At 36.1% G+C, this 16,603-nt stretch overlaps 1 protein-coding gene across 1 annotated transcript in view; it reads left to right on the top strand.

The window, feature by feature from the left end:
* Positions 1–13,961, top strand: part of LOC131994281 (uncharacterized) — a gene marked incomplete in the record, with an annotated part of 1,369,549 nt that extends 1,355,588 nt beyond the window's left edge. The window contains 1 exon segment of the mRNA XM_059360990.1: positions 12,384–13,961. Within this exon segment, the coding sequence (XP_059216973.1) occupies positions 12,384–12,640 (257 nt within the window).
* Positions 13,962–16,603: the final 2,642 nt, after the last annotated feature.

The raw sequence follows: 16,603 nt of genomic DNA, 5'->3' as shown, positions 1-16,603 counted from the left end.
CACTTCTTACCCCATCTGTGATTTAGCACAATTACATTTACTATGATCTCCAACATCCAAGCCAGATATGGCCCAAATCGGTACATAACCTGATGTAGCTTCAATAGCATTGCAATACTTATAATTATGCGTTTTTGCCTACAACAAGATACCTGGCAAAGAACTGGAGAAATGTGATCCTAGTGTAAGAGTCGGCGCTACCGAACTACACAGACAAAAATTAATATTGTTTTAATTAAGAAATTAGTATATTCAAATAAAAATTTTGCTGAAATCGGTCCTATAAATCAATAAACCGATTTTGCAATTTGCATTTATGACGAGCTAAATAATTCAATCAAAGCGGTTATCAACCCAATAAACCAATTAAATTTCTCGAAATATTGATAAACATGTAGGGGTGCTGTAAGGTTGTTGTGTTTGTGCCAACCAATATTAGGAAGCCTAATTTTTATACGGATATTTAAATATTCCAACACAATATTACATACTTAAATATCTCATTTTATTTTTACAATGTTTTCCCCCTTCGGACACTATTCGCCCGAACTTAATTCTTCCCTATATATTGTTATATTGGAGATTCTTCTGTTTTTATACCCTCCACCATTCCTACCAGAGCAGAAACAACGGAAACATGTTGAGGCTTCTGATGAAAACGCTTTTTTCCACACGATACGATGGGACTCACGGAGACACTGGAATTTTGGAATAATGATGTTGATCGAAGGTTTATCATAACGGAATTTATGGAAGGAAGCCTTGAGGCACTTCAAACCATTTAAGTCATCCGGAGCTGATGGAATATTTCCGGCGTTCCTTCAAAAGGAGGCCGAATATCTGGCGAAAGCCTGGCAGGAGGCAAGGGTGGTATTTATACCAAAGCCCGGCAGGGCATGTTATGCGACACCAAAGGCCTACAGGCCTATAAGCCTTACACCGGTACTTAGGTGGGGACACGATATCAGACATGAACCAACATAGGGGAGTGGTTCGGAGAAAAATTAAGTAGCACGGAACTCCTAACTTAAAATTTTCTTTTTCGAAGTTACATTTTAGTTTTAAGAGCATACAACAAGCCGATTACTGGCTTAGGTGTATGTCTATACTGGCATGAGACAGATTAATATCTGCACCCTCTTTTCAACCTAACCTAACCTTCCCACCTCCATAGGAAGGTGATACTAATATTATCATATCGTTTGTTACACCTCGAAATATCCGAGTGAAGTATATATATATTCTCGATCGTCTCGACATTCTGAGTCGATGTAGCCATGTCCGTCTGTCCAAATCACGATAGCGGTCGAACACGTAAAGCTAGCCGCTTGCAATTTTGCACAGATACTTAATATTGGGAATTGCAAATGGGCTATATCGGTACAGATTTAGATATAGCTCCCATATAAACCGATCCCCTATTATTTATTTACGTCCAATAATGCAACGTTTATGGCTAACTTTTAATATGACCAGATTAGTACATGGACCTAGTATATGGTCTAGTCTAGTCATTCCGTTTGTAACACCTCCAAATATTGATCTGGGACCCCATAGATATTCTTGATCGTATCGACGTTGTGAGTCGATCTAGCCATGCCCGTCTGTAGAAATGATGTTAGCGCTCGAACGAATGAAGATATTGGTTTTAAACTTAGCGCAGATACCTTTTATTGGTGTCGGTCGTTGCGGATTGCAAATGTGCCATATTGGTTCAGATTTGTATATAGCCCTCATATAAACTGATCTCCTGATTTGACTTCTTGAACCGCTGGAAGCCGCAATTGTTATCCGATTAGGCTGAAATTTTGCAAGGCTTAGTTATGGCTTCCAACAACTGTGTCAAGTACGGTCTAAATCGGTCAATAACCTGATATACTTCCCATATAAACTGATTTCCTGATTTGATTTCTTGAGCCACTTGTTATCCGATTAGGCTGAAATTTTGAAAGGCTTTGCTATGACTTCCAACGGCCGTGCCAAGTGCGGCCGAAATCTATATATATAGCCTGATATAGCTCCCATATAAACCAATCTCCTTATTATTCCTCTACGACCACTAGAAACTTTAATTTGTGTTTGATTTGGTAGAATTATGATACGTAAAACAAACAAAGTTTTTAACTATGTAATTTGTGGACATTTTTTGCTGAACCCACTTTACATTGATGATTAAATTCGGACTTATGACTCACTTTATCTGATTTTATTTGGGGAAAACATTTTGTAACCCACTACCATAGGATGGGGGTATACTAATCTAGTCATTCCGTTCGTAACACCTCGAAATATTGATCTAGGACCCCATAAGGTATATATATTCTTGATCGTCTCGTCATTCTGAATCGAACTAGCCATGTCCGTCCGTCTGTCGAAATCACGATAGCGGTCGAACACGTAAAGCTAGCCGCTTGAAATTTTGCACAAATACTAAAAATTGACGTAGGTCATTGGAAATTGCAAATAGGCCATATCAGTTCAGGTTTGGATATAGCTCCCATATAAACCGATCTCCCGATTTGACTTCTTGAGCCCCTGGAAGCCCTGGAACATGCAGTGTTCTGTTATGATTTCCAACAATTGTTCCAAGTACTGTCTAAATCGGTCTATAACCTGATTAGCTCTAAAAACTGAATAAAATATCACAAAATGAAAATTTTTCTATATAAGGATAACATTTTAAGGAGTTTTTGCTAAAGGCAAACTTTCAATAAAATATTGTCTTAAGGCAAAATGTTGCTCAGGCCCGGGCATACTTGAAATTATTTTTTCTAAAAGAAAGATTTCAATAAATTTCAACAACATCCTTTCAACAAAAACATTTTCCTAAAAATTTTTCTATATACAATTTTCAATAAATATTTTTAAACACATTTTAACCCTTGTCCAATTTGGATTAAATTTCATAAATTCATAATTTAGAGTATATATATATATAGACGCAGTCACCTTTTTTAAATAATTATTTTTTTAAAGAATAATTAAAAAACAAAATGTAAAAGTGTTTGAAAAAATAAAAACATTTTTTTATTTCCTAAGCCACAATGTATTTACAACAAAAACATTAATTTTTTAAAATTTTATAAACATTTAGCGAAGAAATTTGGATTTAATTACAATGACATAAAATTGCACCTGCTGGCTTTATCGCCATAAATTTATTTTTTTAATATGAAAACTATCAAATGCAACAAAACACTAAAATGGATCCAAAAATTTCACTCCCACGAATTTTGAGAAAAATTTTTGTTTGATATTTTTGGATGTAAACAATTGCCGACATTCGACAAACCAATTTCCCCCAAAACATGACTTATATCACGAGAATATTTGTTTTTAACTAGGTTTAGTCGCCCACTTTACGTCAATCCAAATTTCATTTTTCCACCCCTTCGTATTTATGGGTTAATGACATTTTCTTTAAAGACCGATTCACCCAGATTAATTTACATTTTAAAATAATTATTTCTTATGAAACCATTTCGTTTTTCCTTGATATTTAAAAATTCACAATACAGTATTTAAGGCAATTGATGCGGAGCGCTTAGTGATTAAGGGATGAAATCTATCAATCAATAGAAAGATTCTGGTAGAAATTTGTAAGTTCTGTTGGCTTTGACCGTAGTGTTGGATACAGTGAATTATTTTTAAAAAAATTTTTAAATTTACTTTTTTATTTATTGATTTCCTCAAAAAAAATCTTTTTACAATGAAAAGAGTTTAATATCGTACCCAAGTAAGGAAATGTGTGAAAATAATTATAGTAGGCAAATATTAATTTATGAGAGCAAGTGTTACAGTTGTCGCTATCATCAATTATTTGTTTATTTCATCTATCGAGTAAAAATTAGTGGGTAGAGAATGAAAAAAGTTTACAGCTGCAATAACGAGGAAAAAATTATCTCCAATAAATTTTGAAAACTCTTGAACTTATAAAGACATGATGCAAATTGTAGGCATATACGGTAATAATAGTTGGATGCAATTTTTACCGGACATCTTTTCCATCAAAAACGAATTTTCGATTGATTTAATTAAAGTTCGAAGGAGATATTAGCGACATCATTTTAGCAGAACAGAAAAATTGGTCAAAATTTGATTGTTTTTTTTTTGAAATATTTAACAATTGTAGTTTCCCAACTTTTTCAATTTGATAGAGTAAAATTTTATGGAAATAAAAGTCATTTAAAACCAATCGACTAACACAAGCAGTAACCAGTTAAAATTATAAAAATAGTTTGAGAGCAAATTAAAATGAAGGCAAAAGTAACAATTTCATCAAAATACTGAAGCTGATTCGATGATGATTCACTATAAAACTATTAATAGTGTATTGGCAAGCAGTACAGAATTCAGCCCTGACTTTTACCAAATATCACCGCCGATGGGCCGGATCCTGCACCCAGTAGCGAACACAATTCGCAAAAAAACATTTGAGGTATCTTTACCAATTTCACAGTAACAGAAGAATTTTGACAATTTTTAATATTGAAAAAATTTGGGGACCCCAGATCGGTTTATATGGCAGCTATATCAGTTTATGGACCGATTTGAACTATTCTTAGCACAATTGTTGAAAGTCATAACAAAACACCTTATGCAAAATTTCAGCCAAATCGAATAATAATTGCGTCCACTAGTGGCTCAAGAAGTCAAGACCCCAGATCGGTTTATATGACAGCTATATCAGGTTAGGGACCGATTTGAACTATTCTTAACAGTTGTTGTAGTTGTTGGAAGTCATAACAAAACACGTCATGCAAAATTTCAGCCAAATCGGATAGGACTTGCGCCCTCTAGAGGATAAAGAAGTCAAGAACCCAGATAGGTTTATATGACAGCTATATCAGGTTATGGACCGATTTCAACCATACGCAGCACAATTGTTGGAAGTCATAATAAAGCACCTCATGCAAAATTTCAGCCAAATGGGATGAGAATTGTGTCCTCTAGCATTTCAAGAAGTCAAGATCCCAGATCGGTTTATATGGCAGCTATATCAAAACATGGACCGATATAGCCCATTTACAATCCCAACTGACGTACACTAATAAGAAGCATTTGCGCTTTGTCCTTCGTCCTTCGATAGTTAGCTTGCTTTCGACACAGACAGACGGACGGACGGACATTGCTAGTTCGACTTAAAATGACGATCAAGAATATATATGCTTTATAGGGTCTTAGACGCATATTTCGAGGTGTTACAAACAGAATGACGAAATTAGTATACCTCCATCCTACGGTGGAGGGTATAAAAAGGTGGCAGAAGCCATTGTGCAAAATTCTAACCAAATCGGATAAGAAATGCGCTCTATAGGGGCTTGAGAAGAAAAATTGGAAGATCGGTTTTTGTGGGAGCTACATCAGGTTGTCATACGAGAAGTCATTGTGCGAAATTTCAGCGAAATCTGTTAAGAACTGCGCCCTCTATGGGCTCAAGAAGTAAAATCTGTTTATATGGAAACTATATCTAAATGGGATTTGGCCCAATTCAAGCGGCTAACTTTAAATTTTTGGAAAGTTAGTGGGCTGTTGACAGACGGACGGGTATTCCTAGATCGACTTTAAGTGTCAAGGCGATCAAGAAAATACATACTTTATGGAGCCATAGATGAATATTTCGAAGTGTTGCAAACGGAATTACGAAATAAGTGTATCCCCATTCTATAGTGGAGGGTATAAAAATGCCTATGGGAATTATTATTTTCGCACATTAAATACCTACCAAACAATATGTGTGCCTTACATATTCCTGATTTGTTTTCATGTGCCATACGTCATTTGCCTGTTGCTCAAATGGTTTTTGTTATTGAACATACGAGTTTTTTTCTAACTAGTAATCGTAGTAATCGTTCTACGAGTAATCGTTTGTGGCTATCGAAACACTTTTGCCATTAACATCTTTTGATCGTACAATTAAAGAAAGATTCCTTTGTCGTAGCGGAAGTTATCAAAGGTTTGCTACAAATGTTACTTACGTTCAATTATTCTACATTTATGGTTACTGTTTTATATGTTGGAGCGAAACGTTACACAGTTACAAAACAAACAAGAAAAAGCGTGTTAAGTTCGAAAGAGCCAAATCTCATCCACCATGGATCGCATTTGTAAATTTTTTTTGCCTGGTATTTCTTTATAGACAAACAAAGGATAATGGGTAAGAAATGCCATGCTATTGGAGCTATATTAGGTTATGGATCGATTTGGGCCATACTTGCATTGAATGTTGGAGACCAGAGTAAATGTCATTATGTAAAATTGGACAATTGGAATTGCTCACTATAGGCGCTATAGAAGTAAAATCGTAAATACGTTCCAAAAGTTTTATTTTTTACGTGTAGCAATTTTTCTTAACTACTGTTTATTTTTGGTATCGGAATTTCACAGATGACCCATGGAGCTACGCCAATGATGATGTTGATGATGATGATGTCTGCCTAGTGGTATAATTTCGTTGTTTTATCTTAATTCGTATGCGGCAAACCGCTTTATTTCCTTTTTCGCATTTTAAGTCGTGGCTGTTGTTGTTGGTGTTGGCTTTGCGAATTTTACTTCAAACTCGTCCTTCTAGAGCTTTAAAAATTTCGATTAAAATTTGGCTCCTCATTGCTTTCCTCTATTTGGTAGGTCTTGATTGTCAGCTTTCTATTATTCCATGCTTGTTGTCGATTTTTATTTTTGTTTTACAGTTCAAATCTGTTTGTCATGAATAAATTTTCCTCCAAATAAGAGTTTTGTACTCAAAATTCCCACACTTCTATCATCACTCGTCAACTAGGTTGAGTTGAAGAACATCAACAACATCATTCATTGTCTTCGTCATACCCAGTTGAGCCTGCCTGTGCCTTCTTCAACATAAATAATTGAAAATGTTCTTATACTTTGTTTTGGGTCCCTTTCGGCGAACAAAAGCAAATGGCACGAAATCATTATACCCTACGCAACTACTGTGGTACAAGGTATTATAACTTTGTGCATTTGTTTGTAACACCCAAAAGCAAGAGAGATAGATCCATTGATAAGATCGACTCAGAATCACTTTCTGATTCGATTGGCTCTGTCCGTCTGTCTGTCTTTGCGTCTGTCCATGTTAATTTGTGTACAAACTACAGGTCATCTGATTGGGCTAGAGACGAAGCCTACTGAAATTGGAAAAACATCGGTTCAGATTTGGAAACAGCTCGACATTACTGGTAAATTTTATAGAAATCGGTTCAGATTTAGATAAAGCTCCCATATTAGCACTCCTACCGTCACTGCAAGCGCATTTATTATATATATATATATATATATATATATATATATATATATATATATATATATATTGCACTCCTACCATCACTGCAAGCGCATTTATTGACCAATCTTCCCAAAATTTTTCTAAAATTTTTTACAAAGCTTTCCTCGACGGTTTCCACAATATGTTTTTAAGTTTGCTTGAAATCGGTTCAGATTTAGATATAGCCCCCATCTATACGTTCGTCCGATTTTGATTTATATGTTCGGCAGATTTTGGGTTATTTACAATAATGTTGTCATTTCTCAACCGTAGTTATTACAAATTGCACATATTTGCTCCAAATTAGATACGGATCATTTAATAACCCATCTGAAAGCAGCTGCCGAGGTCCATTTAAATTGGTTCAGAATTGCTTTCACATTGTACTTATAGTGTCGGTGTAGGGTATTATACAGTCGACACCGCCCGACTTTTGCCCTTCTGTACTGATTTTTATTATGCGCCTGTAACAATACAAAACAAATGGCTAGGCTATGCAAACTACGAATTATTTCTAGTCTGTTTCGTAAGCATTGAGGGCAGTGCAGTCTGGGTTGCTGTCACTCTTAAAAAATTACTCAAGTAATAGGATTCCAAAGAATACTTCTACCAAGCCCAGGCTCAGATTAGTTTTAATTAGTTTGTGCTCCGTGGTGGAAAAACTTGGCAAACCCCTCACAAAGCAACTCAAAAATTTGCATAATCTTATGAATAACAATAATATTGGTACGGGGAAAAGAAACCGTCTTCTCAAAATCCTGATTCCATTTCATGCAATCGCAAGAAACTTTGAAATAAGCATTATATTCTAAAGTTTTACATGAAATTAATTTTTGAAATTTTTGTAAAGCTTGCAAGCGTTATAAAAGCTTTAAAGAAATGTAAATGTGTGCCCAGTTCACCACAATTGCAAAAAAATAATTTGTTTCACATAAAGGTAATTTTCGACAAGCTTCTTCTTCAATGCTTAGAACAACAAAACACTTCAACATTGATATTCTCTTTTTGTTGTGCACTTGAAAATTCTTCAAATGTCATTGAATTGATGATTATTTTGTGTCGGAATAGTGAAAAATGAGTCTTTACGCTCTGTTACTACGCTTGGTAAGGCTTAGGACTTATTGGGCTCTGCTTTAGAACAAAAGCGTGGTCTACTCCGTACTCAATAGTAGTTGGGTATGTAGAGCACCTTAACCAATTTGGCAAAGGTATTGTTAATGATAAATGGCATATCAGAAATCGCGATCCACCATGCCAGTCTTGACTACTTGAGCGCAATTCTTATCCGATTTGAATGAATTTTTGCACGAAGTATTTGGTATGATATCCAACAACTGTGCCAAGTATGGTTTAAATCGGTAAATAACCCGATATAGCTGTCATATAAACCGATCTGGGATTTTGACTTCTTGAGCCTCTAGAGGTCGCAATTATTATCCGATTTGCCTGAAATTTTGTACGACGGATTCTCTCACGACCATCAACATACGTGTTTATTATGGTCTGAATCGGTCTATAGCCCGATACAGCTCCCATATAAATCGATCTCTCTATTTCGCTTATTGAGCCCCCAAAGGGCGCAATTCTTATTCGAATTGGCTGACATTTTACACAGGTCTACAACATATAATTTAATTGTGGTCCAAACCGGACCATATCTTGATATCGCTCTAATAGCAGAGCAAATCTTTTCTTATATCCTTTTTTGCCTAAGAAAAGATGCCGGCAAAAGAACTCGACAAATGCGACAAATGCATCGTGGAGGGTATATAAGATTCGGCCCGGCCGAACTTAGCACGCTTTTACTTGTTTCATTTAACATGACAGCATTTTTGTTCTTAAGTGACCGATCTGCTCAACAAACAGACTCCTCTTTACTCAGTCAAAAAAAGTCGTGTGTAAGAATGTTTCGATACCAGTGACGAGCACACAACTGCGACTATGTTCAAGACTATAGGATTGCTTGGGATTATTTCATAGTGTATGTTCTCAGTTATGTGTAATAATGTTAGAATTTTTTCCATCACTGGTCTATAGGCTCAAATAGTCTCCTTTTCTCTCTAGTGTGAGAGACACAATAGAATAATTATTGGTCCGATCAACGAAAAATGAATTGCGAAACACATTTTCCTTTAAAGAGTTCTGGATTTCAACAAAAGAAAGGTCCTTTTATCATTTTTATAAACGATATTAGTTATGTTCAATAATCCCACGTTTATGGCTAACGTTTGATATGAATATTCGTAATAAAGGTATTTTTTTGTCGTAAAAATGTCCTTAACGATTTATTTTGTTGCGTGCAGAAACTAAAACAATTCAAAATATTCTTAATATTTGATCAGGAGAGGTGTCACTGCTTTCTTAACTGATTGAGTAAGGAAACTCATGATGTCAAGTTCAACCTCATCTTGTAAGCACGACGTTGTTCGCATCCACGAAAAATAGGTGAAAACGCGTGATTTGAGGAATTCCTATATTTATAGTTCTTTTTGGTATAAGGCAAATTCTTGTAGGCAAATTCTGTACCCTCCACCATAGGATGGGATATACTTATTTTGTCGTTCTGTTTGTACAAATGCAAATTTTCCCATAAATATTCCACTAAAGAACGGAGGACACTTTTCACATATCAATAAGTGCTGCCCGATTCAAGTTACACCTCAATAATAAGGGGTATTCTTTTTATAACCGAGTCTGAACGGCGAGCCGCAGTAAGACACCTCTTTGTGGAGAAATTTTTCCGCTTTCAACAACTCCCCGTAAAGCATAAAAATATATTCTTGAAGCCCATGACATGCAAATGATAACATCCGCTAAATCAGACAGGTTCTTGGAGAAATGAGAACCTAAAGTGGAACTCCTTCTGAATGTTGTGCGGGACACACAAACAGAAGATGTTCTATAGTCTCAACTTCTTCGAAGCGGCTCAGGTAGGGTGTAATCCACACTGCCGGGAAAGTCGGATATTGTATCAAGGATAACTCAGTGTCCGTAGCCGCCACATGACCAATGAGAAAACTACCTTAACCTCACGGCAGTGGTATATATATATATAGCTTCTTTATAAACCGATCTGCCAAATATACTTATTGACCATCTGAAGGCCGCAACTCTTATTAGATATGGTTGAAATTTTGCACTATGACTTCCAATATACGTGCCAAGTATGGTCCGACTCGGTCTAAAACCTGATATAGCTCCTATTAAAACCGATCTCCCGATTGCACTTCTTAACTTCCTTGAGAGCTCAATTTTGCACAGTGATGTTGAAGGTAATGAATCAGTCCATAACCTGATGTAGCTCCAATTTTACTTCTTGAACCCCCAATAGAAGGCAGTTATTATCCAATTTGGCTGAAATTTTGCACACTGACATCTACTATGGTATGCTGAAACGATCAACAGCATAGCTTTTTTATCGATTATCCTTTGTTTGTCTAAAAAGATGTACCATACAAAGAACTTGACAAATGCGATCCATGGTGGAGGGCACACATTGTGAAAGTCTATTAGTAGAACTGATCATAGGACCTAACCAGATAGCATTGTAGTGCAAACAACTGCCGTGGAAGGTTTGCTAAAACTCGAAAACTACTTCTGGGTACAGAAAAGCAATGTTGTTAGTGCAATTAGTCCTCCTTAATGTTAAAGACTCTAGAGAGGTTTAAAAATATATATCTCACTGCGGTGATTCTAGTGAACGACGTGTCTCATTCCCTAGTCGGCTACAGAGAATTTCTCTCAATCACGAATTGAGCAACGGGATCATTTTTTAGCATTGAGGTTGACTTCAAAAACGTAAAACCGACCTAGATCATAAAGGAGCATGAACCTCTAGGTATCAATATTGCAATAAGTACATCTATTGAAATGAACCAGTATGAGGACACTTCATGAGATTGCTAATGATATAACTATTGAGATTAGTTGACTGGAGTGCTAAGAAGTAAAAAAATGAAATTTTAGAGAACATATTTTAGTTGGTTTGTCTGTTTTAAAATGCCCTCTTCAGAGGTTTTAAACATACATGCAAAGTTTGCGCCAATATATTCTATGGCACGATATAGCTCTCATATTTACCGATTTCTCGATTTGACTTCTTGAACCGTCAGGGCGGAAATATTATCCGATTTGGCTCACATTTTGCACGAGGACTTCTGTTATGACGTACATGGAAAGGTTGGTATAAATCGATTATATAACGGTAGTTAGGAACTGCAATGATTTAACAATCGATAGCTACTGATGTCCACTACAGAAAATTGGCGCAGTGCGACACCTCTTTGGAGAGAAGTTTTACGTGGCATAGTACCTCACAAAGTTTGCCAGCATTAGGAGGAGAAAACCACCGCTGGAAATTTTTTTCTGATGGTCTCGCCAGAATTTGAACCCAGGCGTTCAGCGTCATAGGCGGAAATGCTTACCTCTGCGCTACGGTGGCCTCCACTACAGAAAATAACTCAAATTTTTTTTAAGAAAAAAAGAAAATGTAAAAATTCAGAATAATGAGTAGTGGACTCTTAAAGTCATGTCCTCTGTAAAGGACATCGGTAGTGATAAGGCTAAACAGAAGTTGTTTATTTAGTGAATATGTTAAATACCTGGGGGTTTTCCAGGTTAGAGAAATGAGCTAAAAGGACCAAAGGGGGCAACTCTTGTCCTAACACCTGAATAGGGCTAAAGAATGTAGTCGTTGGATATTTAGCGTCGGAGCATGCACTGGCAGTATACTGCAGTTGTCAGTCCTATGACGTTGTATGGTTGTTGTTGTTCGTATATGGGGGTAGCAACCCTCGTGCAGCTCCATAGGAGAACAAGCTCGTTCCAGGTTATGGCAATATGACACTTTTCAGATTTTCTCAAATTGGGCCATTCAACATAATGTGGCACAATCTGAGCTTGTTCTGTAGCTTTTCTGCCATTGACTTGATCAGAAGTCTCATGCATCGTATGATTTAGTTTAGTTTTCGTGCTTTCAAACTATTTTGGTAAATATTTGATGCTTTAAAATCTTTTATCTAAACAATACATGCGAGTTTTCATTAATTGTTAAAAACTTTTTCTTTAAATAATCAACCAATATTTTCTTTTTCGTTTTTTTCAGGACATCACAATTGTCCCTCAGGATTCGATGAATCAGAAGAGGAGTGCGGTACCGCTCGCAAACTACTCGAACTGCCAGGTGGGGTCTTTGCCGCCCTGGGCTGTATAGCGGCGGCCATCACTGCTTGCCTGATATTCTGCATATTTGGCTTGCTCAGAAAACGTAAGAAAACTGTATTACAAAAATCAATTATTAATGGTGGTACTTTGAAAAAGGATTTCAAAAAAGATTCGCTCTTTATTGATCCGTCTTCCTGACACGGGCTGCAGCCGGTCGAGTACATACACGTCGACCGGGAGACCACAGTGTGATGTGATGCTCGCCAGGCCAGCATGGAAGGACGAATAATTGTTTTATTAGTAATAATAGGTACTATCTAAAGAAAAACCAAAGGACAAGAACAATTAATTTCAACATACGGACAAACTGAAAAAGCATAATGAACAGAGTTCTCGAGGAAATTGCATTGAAGAACTAATAAAATTATAACAACAAAATGGAAAAAGACGAAAACTCCCAAAACTTGTATACTAAAGACAGAAATTAAGAGAACTGTAACAGCAACAATTACGGTATTACAAAAGAGGGAAGGAAACAAATTGAGTAAAATAAAAACTAAATCCAAACAAAAAAAAAAAAACAAATGAAACATTTTTCTAAATGCTTGACTCAAAAAAAAAAAAAAACAATTAATAGTAAAACAAAAACTCTTTATAGCGTAAAACAATTATACTTTAAAGAAAATCCCCAGTAATGAGAAGAAACATACATTGTACTTATAATTACTTATTATTACTACGATTATTATTATTATTAACTTAACAAGAGCAAGGAGGAATACTTTACAACAATGTTGAATTTTAATTTTTTTTTTCAAACGGTATAAAAAAACGCCAGGACTTGGCGTCAAGGATATTTTTTCTTTCGGGCCCCAAGTCCCAAATATTAAGAAAGTAAAGAAATGATAAATAAGAGATTAAATCAATACAACACTGCCTTAAAACAAAATGAAACTAAAAAATTTACTTTTTTTATTTATTATTAATATTCATTTGTATATTCAAAACGAATGAAGATGATTTCGACTTTAAACATATACATAGAAAAGATCTAAATTTAAGATATATATATATCCATGTCCCTTATATAAAGGATTGTCATCTGAAATGAAGTGATCTGAGCCAAATATGGGAACAAACCTATTGTTAGTATTTAATTAGATTGAATAACCAAATGTAACACTTCCTAAGATCGTTATGGCCAGAAATCATCTGTCGCAGCAAATAGTGCTCTTACGTTGTTGCACTATCATTCTATTTAGAAACTTTGTGAGAAACGTTTCTCTAAAGAAAAGTGTTGCTCTATTAAAGTTTGGACCAAAGACTAATAATTTAAAATGTTATTGCACCAATTTGAATACTATGGACATACACCTTAGCCAGCAATCGGACTGATGTGTCCTCTAAATACCGAAGAAATCTAAGTCTGGAATTCGGGGCAACTCGCAAATCCCTAATCGTTCTCAGCTCTATGCCCCTCAGTTGGCCGGAGTTAAGAATTGTTCTAATGTCTCATCATCTCTCCCACATGCTGTACCATAAACATAAACATTTCAACATAATAAAGGGTGATTTTTTTGAGGTTAGGATTTTCATGCATTAGTATTTGACAGATCACGTGGGATTTCAGACATGGTGTCAAAGAGAAAGATGCTCAGTATGCTTTGACATTTCATCATGAATAGACTTACTAACGAGCAACGCTTGCAAATCATTGAATTTTATTACCAAAATCAGTGTTCGGTTCGAAATGTGTTCATTCACCGTAACGTTGCGTCCAACAGCATCTTTGAAAAAATACGGTCCAATGATTCCACCAGCGTACAAACCACACCAAACAGTGCATTTTTCGGGATGCATGGGCAGTTCTTGAACGGCTTCTGGTTGCTCTTCACTCCAAATGCGGCAATTTTGCTTATTTACGTAGCCATTCAACCAGAAATGAGCCTCATCGCTGAACAAAATTTGTCGAAATTTGAACACATTTCGACCGAACACTGATTTTGGTAATAAAATTCAATGATTTGCAAGCGTTGCTCGTTAGTAAGTCTATTCATGATGAAATGTCAAAGCATACTGAGCATCTTTCTCTTTGACACCATGTCTGAAATCCCACGTGATCTGTCAAATACCAATGCATGAAAATCCTAACCTCAAAAAAATCACCCTTTATCTAGAGGCAAAATTTATAAAATTTTGAATAAGGCAAACCTTCAAAATGGTAGGGCAAAAGAAAAAACAATAAATTAAATTTTATTGAAATGTCTACTTTATTTTTGAACCTATTATATTAGCACGATATAGCCATGGGAGCTATATCAGGTTATGGACTGCTTTTGGCCGTATTTGGCACAGTTGTTGGAAGTCATAACAAAACACTACATGCAAAATTACAGCCAAATCGGACGAAAATTGCGGCTTGTAAGGGCTCAAATGTCAAATCGGTAGATCGGCTTATATGGGAGCTATATCAGGTTATAGACCGATTCGGACCGTATTAGGTACAGTTGTTGGAAGTCGCAACGGAACACCACATGCAAAATTTAAGCCAAAACGGACAAAAATTGCGGCTTTTAGGGGCTCAAGAAATAAAATCGGGAGATCGGTATGGCCCATTTTCAATCCCCAGCGACCTACATTAATATTAAGTATCTGTGCAAAATTTCAAGCGGCTAACTTTACGCGTTCGACCTCTATCGTGATTTCGACAGACGGACGGTGTTACGGAACGGAATGACTAGATTAGTATACCCCCGTCCTATAGTGGTGGGTATAAAGACCGCCAAAACGTAAAGGGACTGATTGCATAAATCGTATTTTTTTGGCCAAAATTAAGCATTTTGGCAAAAAAAAATGACTTACAACCGTCACGTCTGGCAGCCCCGCTGGGTGGTAAACTTTTGTTATTGTTCACGTAGGGGTCTTTGTTTGGGTACGCTTGGTCTTTTTTTTGCTTTTTCATCGCTTTAAAGCGCCACTGGCATAAAAAGCTAATGTACTTTGCAGGCGCCTAATTTTTAAAGCCGAGTCCGATCGGCGCATGGCGGAAAAAAGATAAATATCAAATAAACAATGGTAGCCACATAATCAACTTTCTATTGAAATTAAATGATACAAATATTTTTTTCATTAGTAATCCCATATCTTATGATAAGGTATGTAGACTTTTTTGTGCCACAGTACATGTACAGTGGCACAAAAAAGTCTACATACCCCACTCAAAACACATGCCTTACAAAACGAAATTTTTGTACGAAAAAGTGTTTCTGCCAAATGTCCATCCCTGCTAAAATTATATTCGTGTATTTTAATATGTTTAGAATTTAAGGGTAAAATCTTATCCTAACTGCGTTACTGCCAGTTAAAGTAACTAATATTTAAAAAAAAGGTATGAAGTCATATCTGTACCACTGTATATATAGGAACATAGAGGGAAACAAGTTGCTGAGTTTAACTGAAAAAAAGGAACGAAATATTCCGACGAATTTTCGCTTGGACAGCTAATAAGGGAACTTATGTAGTTCATATATTAAGTAATAAATCGGGAGATCGGTATATATGGCAGCTATAATTGGATCTGATATCGACCATACTCAGCACGTACCTACTGTACTTTCTATGCGCTCAATGCCCTATATCGGAAGATAGGACAATATGGGAACTATATCTAAATATGTCCCGATCTTGACCATATTCGTTTCGTATATCGGGGACCCCAATACAACACATTATTGCAAGTTTCAGCGAATTCTAAAAATAAATGCAGGCTTAAGACCCTAAATCGGCAGTTCAGTCCATTTGGGGGGCTATAACTTAATATCTCTTGATATGGATAGTGGTTGACCTATCACTATCCATATCAGGACATATTAAGCCAATGGACGAGGAGTCTATCTTATCAGTCTATACCTCAGACGGACTTCACTGTTGCGCAAGCCCATTCTATCCAAATTGTTGCTCCTAGGAACTCGGCTGTTTCATAGTGTGGGATAGTTGTTGTTCTACGGCGTAGGACTATATTCATATCTAGGCTTTATCCTACGACATCTGTGGATAGCATTTCATTTATTCAATCTAAACGTACCGACTTGAATATGAGCGATTTTAGCTTGATCAAGTATAATTTGAATAAAACTAGGGATATTGCGTCTTTCAAAATTA

This window comes from Stomoxys calcitrans, chromosome 1, assembly GCF_963082655.1.
Source record: "Stomoxys calcitrans chromosome 1, idStoCalc2.1, whole genome shotgun sequence".
Taxonomy (NCBI): Eukaryota; Metazoa; Arthropoda; class Insecta; order Diptera; family Muscidae; genus Stomoxys; species Stomoxys calcitrans.
The sequence above is the reverse complement of the archived record's forward strand: the minus strand, read 5'-3'. Positions and strand labels throughout refer to the sequence as shown.